The 8,009-nt window shown below is 34.8% G+C and overlaps 1 protein-coding gene across 1 annotated transcript; it reads left to right on the top strand.

Moving 5' to 3' along the window:
• Window positions 1–1,492: 1,492 nt before the first annotated feature.
• LOC136067822 (uncharacterized) lies at window positions 1,493–6,954 on the top strand. Its single transcript, XM_065774135.1, has 2 exons — window positions 1,493–1,528; window positions 6,115–6,954. Exons 1-2 carry the CDS (start codon window positions 1,493–1,495, stop codon window positions 6,952–6,954), a joined length of 876 nt encoding a protein of 291 aa, XP_065630207.1.
• Window positions 6,955–8,009: the final 1,055 nt, after the last annotated feature.

The following is an 8,009-nucleotide window of genomic DNA, read 5'->3' as shown; positions in this document are numbered from 1 at the left end:
GCTTCTTTTCAAACCGGTTGGACCGGATTATTGTCCAATTCAGAGTCGTATAAACGGGTTTATTCGTTTTTTATAATTTTTTTTTTTTTTTGAGGAACTCGTTTTTTTATAATCTATAAAGCAACGCACAGGTCACATCTCATTGAATTCAGTCGGTGAAAAAAAGAAAAAAAGAAAAAAAAAAGAAGGTCATTGCCCAGTAGAGCAAGGATAAATAATGCATCGAAAGTCCCTAATTAATAATTAAGTCTACCTCCATAAAGAAAAATGAAAATTCAGCTAAGTCAGGAAAATTTATTTTGTGAACTGACAATTATTGATAAAGTACATGTCTGGAGTATCTAGTTTCATCTATCAACCTCATGTGCGGAAGTTTATTTTTGAAAATGTTAAGGAGACATCACTTATTTTATATTTGAGTGTAATTTCATGCATATATACTGATAATTTAAAAACAATCATAATTACACACACATATATATATATATATATGAGATTTAGAATCTAATTGTATCTAGACTCTTCGGTTTTGTACTTTTAATTGAATTTAGATTCTTCAGTTTTTGTACTTAAAATTTACTTGTTACAAAAATTAAAAAATCAAGTGAAATACATGGAGCAAAATTGAATTTTAATTAAAATTCAATTTAGAATTTAATTGAATTTATACTTTTTTATTTTTGAACTTAATAATTCACTTGACACATAAATTTAAAAATTAGATAAGACACGTGGCGCAAAAGTATATTATAATTTAGAATTTAATTGAATTTACTCTTAGTTTTGGCTATTAATATATATATATATATATATAGATTTTAATAATAAAAATAAAAATAATTTTTATTTAATTGACTTAATAAAAAAAAAAATTAGTTTACGGACAATCTCAGGTACACCCCATGTGTTCACCAACCTCTTCTAAAGTTAAAGGGTGTTGTTTAATTAATTAATTAATTAAAAGAAAAGTCAACAAATGTCCTAAGGAAATTGATTTAGAAACTATTTCTAAAAATATTTTATGAAAAAAAAATATAAAGTAATTAATTTTTTTAATAACTTTCTATATTTATTGTAAATACCAGATTTGAACTCTTAGCCTACTACGTAGATGGACTTAGACTAAAAAAAATCCAAAACAACAAATTTATAGAGATGGTTAGAAAACTGGGATTTAGTTAATCAAACGAACACTAGAATGAGCTCAGATGATAAGAGAATGAAAAGAAGAAGGTTTGTATTGAAGAAAAATCGTCCTCGGTAAGGTCTGAGAATGNTTAGGAAATGATTTAGAAACTATTTCTAAAAATATTTTATGAAAAAAAAATATAAAGTAATTAATTTTTTTAATAACTTTCTATATTTATTGTAAATACCAGATTTGAACTCTTAGCCTACTACGTAGATGGACTTAGACTAAAAAAAATCCAAAACAACAAATTTATAGAGATGGTTAGAAAACTGGGATTTAGTTAATCAAACGAACACTAGAATGAGCTCAGATGATAAAGAGAATGAAAAGAAGAAGGTTTGTATTGAAGAAAATCGTCCTCGGTAAGGTCTGAGAATGTCTGTTCTTATATATTATTCTCAAGTTTAGTTACAAATTTGGTTCCTGAATGTTTCAATGTTTTTCTCTTGAATTCTCGATCCCCAGTCTTGTTGCCTTCTCATTCTTTTATACTCCCTCCCCTTTTCATCTTCATCTTCTACCTGTATGCTAGATGTTTGGTGTTGATACTTGTCCCATCAGCCCATTTCATAAGTCTTCATGTAATAGCTGTAAGGCTGAAAAGATACTGTTCAGGTTTCACCTCCACATTAATGCGGTCAGAGAGTTAGCTACAGAGTATTTAATGCAGGTAGTAGCTTTCTCCTTAGATATTTTAGGGCACTTCCCTGTCTACCATCTTTGCAATGCTTATCGACACCAATGAGACTTCTTGGAAATCACTCTAAGCGACAGATAACATTTTTGAACCTTAGAAGTGGTCAGCCGAGGATGCATTTATCCTCGGCCCACTCCCTTGAGTCATTATGGTCCAAAGCTGACCTCTATTTACTAATACAATCTTTTCTAATAAAGATTTCTCCTCCTCAGACAATCATTCATCCTCGAATTGGGCCACAAGCTTGTAATATAAACAAATGATAGACTTTTGGGCCCAATATCTCTACATTTATTATAAAAGTGGTATCAAAACTTTTCTAAAATAGTTTATTAACAATTGTTTTAAACATACTTGTTAACATGACCCATTAATCAATGAACACAAAATCCATTATTCAAATTTGTTACAACATCTCAAGTAGTGAATTTTATTTTCATGGCATCATGGTCTAAAACTGTGCTGTGTGACAAGACATGCGATAATGGTAATGATTTGATGATGATGAAATTAACAAGAAGTGTGAGTAATAAAATCAATTTATTATAAAAAGCATGATTTTAAGGTTAACTTCATAAGCATGGATGGGCCAAAGTTAAAATTTTCTTGCTTTAAATTGTGGATTGAAAAGAAGCATCGGGGTCATAGTGGGTTGAAAATTGGGCCTTCTTATTAAAGCCATTCTTCATTCTCTGATTTGGACTTGATCTTGGTGCCAAAAGACCATCTAAACTAGCGAGAGGATGGGATTCAAAACAAGTGTGAGCATTCCGTAGGCCTATTAACTAAATTATGAAACCCATTATTATAAACTGAGCCCAACCTACATAACTAGCCTAAGGGAATCCCAATTCATTTGCTTAAGTTTAATTAGTAAGCCAACGTTTTGGTGCTTAAAACCTCCTTATACCTCTTTAATTGATTTATCACGAGGAGCTTGATGAATTGAGGAAGAAGAAAAGAGGGGAGCATGAGCCTGCACAAATAGAGTAAGAAATTATCTTAGAATCGAATAAAAAAGTAATCTTTCTTGAAGAATTTTAGCCCCTTTTTTTTATTAAAATATTTTTTAACTAAAGAATTTTAATTTCATAAAACACAAATAAAAAAAAAAGTTTTACTGACATATCAATATTTTAAGGGTCAAATTTAAATATTTAAATATGAATATTTATTATACAAATACATAAATTTATGTGAGACCATAGTTAATTCACTTGATCCCAGCATGAGTTGGTATTTGATCATGTGATTAAAATACACAAAATTATTTGAATTGCCATGTAATAAATTTAAATAGCATATTCGGCCATTTTCTGATTTCATCTAATAAGCTAAAACATGTATCTCAGTAACAAATGGAGAGGACACTTCTCGTGAGTTCAATCTGTGCCCAAAAAAAGGGCCAAAAATTTCAATGATGTCGTTGCCCTGTTAGCATTGCGTCCGTTGAACTTTATCCGCAAAGAAATTTTCTTGGGATTTTGGACCGTACTTGATTATTTATAATTGCGATATAGACCATATTGACTAAAGGTCAATTAGTTGGAGTTTGGCCCAGCCCCCTTCATGAGGAGAAAGTATACTATGTTTCAGTAATCCCAATTTAACATCTGTTTTGGTATTTCTTATCCAATAAATGAGTGACGTCTGTTTCAAAAAATCATATCAGACTACTCTAATAAATTAATCACAATCTTCTATATTATCGGGAAGATAAATTAATCATTTATTGGAGTATTCTGATGTGGTTTTTTGAAATAGGTATTACTCATTTATTGGGTAGGAAATACTAGAACAGATGCTGAGTTAGTATTACCGAAACATTTTATACTTTCTCTTCCATGGGTCTGTCTCTGTCTATATGAAATAAAAATTTTCAATCCCAATGTCGTATATATGTTCCATTGGCTAGTCTTTAGAATATAGTAATCACAATTCAAAGAAAGATTTTTTTTTTGGTGAACAGGTTTTAAAGCAATAGCGAAAATGAGGGAGAAATTTTAAAGACAAAAGTTGTGCTTAATGTGCTAGTGTAAAGAAAAAAAAAAATTGAAGAAAGATAGTATTTTGGCAACAGTAATAGCTAAAATCCTTTCTTTCTAAAAATGATTTGGAATAGAGGTAGAAGGTGAATATTTATAGGTCCAAACTAGGGTTTTGGTGGGTTCCTCGAGGATTCTAAAGCCTCTAAGAGCATTTCGAGCAGCTTCACCAAATTTTTATATTATTTGAACAGTGAACAGTGACATTTAGTTTTTACTTACCTACTTTTTTAAATACACTTTCCAACAAACTCTCTATCCTTTTCTCTATCCGATTTAAATATTATTTCTTCATTCTTTCTTTAATATTTCCTTTTCAATCTTCTTTCATTCATCTAATTTTAATGAGAAGTGCTACGTTCTTAACATTTTACAATATTTTCACAATAAATCATATCTGGTAAGTTATTGTTGATTTTAATTTGAACACATCACTTAAATATTTTTTTTTTATCAGTATTAGTTAGTAACAATTCACCACTTAAGATTTATTATGAAAGTATTGTGAAAATATTGTAGTAGCATTTCTCAATTTTAATTTCTTATTCTTTATTTTATTTTTCCCTTATCTCTTTTCTTTTTCATCCACACATTTCTTTTTTTCTTTTTTTTTTTTCCTCTTTTTTTCTCCTCCACACCTTTCCCTTATCTCTATCTTCACTTTTCTTTTTTCTTTTCTTCTCTAGCACTTCATCTAGAGCTCTATCCTTCACTTTTCTTTTTTCTTTTCTTCTCTAGCACTACGTCTACTCCAGAGCATTCAAGAAGCTCTCTCTCTTTCTTTCTCTCTCTCTCACACAAAGATCGTTGGCGGATGACAAAGGCTAGAGGACAAGTGGACAACCTTTTTCCTCCTCCCACCATTGCATGTCCTCCTCCCCATCGAGGCTCAGATGGGTTAGGTTTGCTCTTTTTTTTTTTTTTTTTTTTTTGGTTCTAATTTGATTAGTTTTAAAATTGTGATTTGAGTTTGTATTTTGATTGAGAGCTCCGTCAATTTTGTGCTTCACCGTTGTTTTCTAATGAGAAGCAAGAGAGAGAGGGAGTGCAGAAGAAACAGAAATGGAGGAAAGAGAAAAAAGTCTTTTTTTATTCAACCATATATTATTTTAAGGGAGAACATTGTTTAGAGGTGCTACAGTAATTGCTACAGTGTTATCTACTTGTAAAGAAACACTGTAGCAATTCTAATCTAAAAAATGGAGATGGAGAAGCTGTTGAAGTGAGTTTTTGGTGTGTTTGTTCTCCAAAATTGGTTTTAAAGAACCTATTGGAGATGCTCTTAGATGATTAGGCAACATCCCTCATAGATATTGATCATTTTGAGCTTAAATATGGAAATAGAGTTTTTGGTAGCTCTGTGTACATATGTATTGTTATTTGTTCATGTGTATACATGAATAGGATATGCATACATGCTCCAATGTCTTGGACATTATAAAGTTTTAATTTACAACTATTTTATGTTAGCTTTTGATGGGATAGCAAAAATTACATCTATGGTTCATCCAGAAGAGTCGTCCATGATCACCAGTTAGCCAAACGGCCAGACCATCTCTGATTCGTCCAGATATGTCGTCCCTGAGTATGGATCAATGGAATAAACCTCAGGGAATCAAATCGAAGGAGTCGTCCATGTGCAAAGCGCATGGACGACCACAACAATCTGACAAAGAGTCGTCCATGGGCATTGCACATGGACGACCACACAACACTTAACAAATTCTGAAGCAGTTAATCAGCTCGTGTTCATCGCCACCAATTCCTCCCAAGTATGTAACTTCCAGCAGAAGTTATAATTTCTATAGCCGTTAAGGAAATTATGTCTGGATTCCACAAATCTGGGGGAAGTTATTGAACCAATAACCGCCCCAAAGTTCCCTATAAAAGGGCCGGTCTGAACCAAGTAAAGGTATGAAATACTAAAATTTTTACTCTCAATACAATTAGAACTCCATTGGTAAGAAGATACTAACTTAGCCATCGGAGGGTTTCAGGCCGGTCCACCCTGGTCCCCTTTAATATTTTGTTTACCTTTCAGGCCTTCGCTACCACTTTCAGCCCATCGAAGCCGAATTGTCCAGCCTACTGATTCTATTCATCATCAGTTGGCGCTGTTTGTGGGGAGAAATTATCAGTGAAAACTTTAAGTTTGACGATTTATTCTTCTCCGATAAAAGACTGTATGGTTCGGACTAGATCGAGGGCCACTAGCCCAGGCCACCAAGAGAGTAGGGGGACAGAGACACAAGCGTTTTTCATCCAGCTTGTTAACTATAGAGCAAGGGGAGAATGAAAGCCTGCGTTTCTACATCACGCGCTTCAACAGGGAAGCCTTGATAGTGGATGAGGTGGACGACAAGCTACTATTGGCACCCTTCCATAATGGGGTTAATTCGGATTTATTTATTCACAAGCTGTATGAAAAGGAGCCCCAGTCCATGGCTGAACTTGTCCACTCAGCCCAAAATTTTATGAACACAGAAGATGCAATCATAGCTAAAAAAAGGAAGAGAGTTGAGAGAATGGAAGTCAACCCCACGCGTCATTCTGATCAGGGGCCTCGTCCAAAGAAGGGACGAACGGAAGATAAAAAGGATCGAGATAGAGATAGCAGGAAGGTAGGCCCATCGACGAGGAATCAGAATTACACACCCTTAAATGCCCCACTCGATCAGGTGCTCATGCAAATCAAGGATGACCCTTCCTTGAAGTGGCCAGAGAAGATGAAAGGAGATCCTAACAAGCGCAACAAGAATAAATATTGTCGCTTCCATAGAGATCATGGGCATGATATGGACGAGTGTTATGACTTGAAGCAGCAGATTGAGAATCTTATTAGACAAGGAAAGTTGAGGCATTTCGTTGGAAGGGATCATAAAGATGAAAAATTGAAAGCGAAGATGGAAGAATCATCACAACCCCCACTCGGAGAAATAAGGGTTATCATTGGTGGAACTTCGACAGGACAATCCTCCAAAGTAAAGAAGATGTATCTCAAAGCGGTGCAAAATGTCTAACTCTCTAGACGACCCCCAAGGACGGGAGAAGCAGACGAGCCAACAGTCTCTTTTACAGACGAAGAAGCTGAGAGGATTCATCATCCACATGATGATGCGATTGTCATTACCCTACTTATTGCAGGTTATACAACCAGGATGGTGTTGGTGGATAATGGAAGCTCGGCGGATATATTGTATTATCCCGCCTTCCAGCAGATGAGGCTTGGACGAGATCAACTTCGTCTAGCATGCTCACCACTGATAGGATTCGGAGGAATGAAAGTGCAGTCCGTTGGCACCATTACATTACTTGTAGTGGTGGGGTCATACCCGCAGCAGATAACTAAGGAAGTGAATTTCCTTGTGGTGGATTGTTCATCCTCATACAATGCCATCATTGGAAGACCAACTTTAAACAATTGGAAGGCAGTAACATCTGCCTACCATCTATCAGTCAAATTTCCTACGGAATGCGGGATTAGACAAGCACAAAGAGATAAGTTGGCAACCAGAGCGTGTTATCTAGCCATGTTGGCTGTGGACGAGCAGGTGCAGATTATGAGTATAAAAGAAAGAAGAATTGTTGCAGAACCAACTGTAGTATTGGAAGATGTTTTATTACAAGAAAATGATCCTAAGAAGTTCACTAAGATTGGAACAGGTATGAAAGAGAAAGTGAAAGAAGGCCTTGTCCAGTTTCTGAGGAAGAATACCGATGTTTTTACGTGGAGCCATGACGACATGCCTGGTATTGATCCGAGGGTAATTACTCATCGGTTGAATGTGTTCCCCTCTTCTAAGCCTGTTCGACAAAAGAAGAGAGTCTTCGCTCCTAAAAGAGACGAGGCTATCAAGGAAGAGGTTCAGAAACTGACTACAGTGCATTTCATCCGAGAAGTCTATTACCCGGATTGGTTAGCAAATGTAGTGATGGTAAAGAAGGCAAATGGCAAGTGGAGGATGTGTGTAGACTTCACTGACTTGAACAAGGCCTGCCCTAAGGATAGTTATCCTTTACCACTCATTGACTAATTGGTGGATTCCACAGCTGGCCATCAGTTGCTGAGCTTCAT

Source organism: Quercus suber, unplaced genomic scaffold, assembly GCF_002906115.3.
Source record: "Quercus suber isolate HL8 unplaced genomic scaffold, Cork oak 2.0 scaffold_86, whole genome shotgun sequence".
Lineage (NCBI taxonomy): Eukaryota > Viridiplantae > Streptophyta > Magnoliopsida > Fagales > Fagaceae > Quercus > Quercus suber.
The sequence above is the reverse complement of the archived record's forward strand: the minus strand, read 5'-3'. Positions and strand labels throughout refer to the sequence as shown.

What these genes read in the sequence shown, in the direction of transcription:
- LOC136067822 (XM_065774135.1), top strand. Translation starts at nt 1,493, where the DNA reads ATGAGCTCAGATGATAAAGAGAATGAAAAGAAGAAG. An exon ending in AAGAGAATGAAAAGAAGAAG is followed by an intron (nt 1,529 to 6,114) that starts GTTTGTATTGAA and finishes CTCCGATAAAAG; the next exon opens with ACTGTATGGTTCGGACTAGA.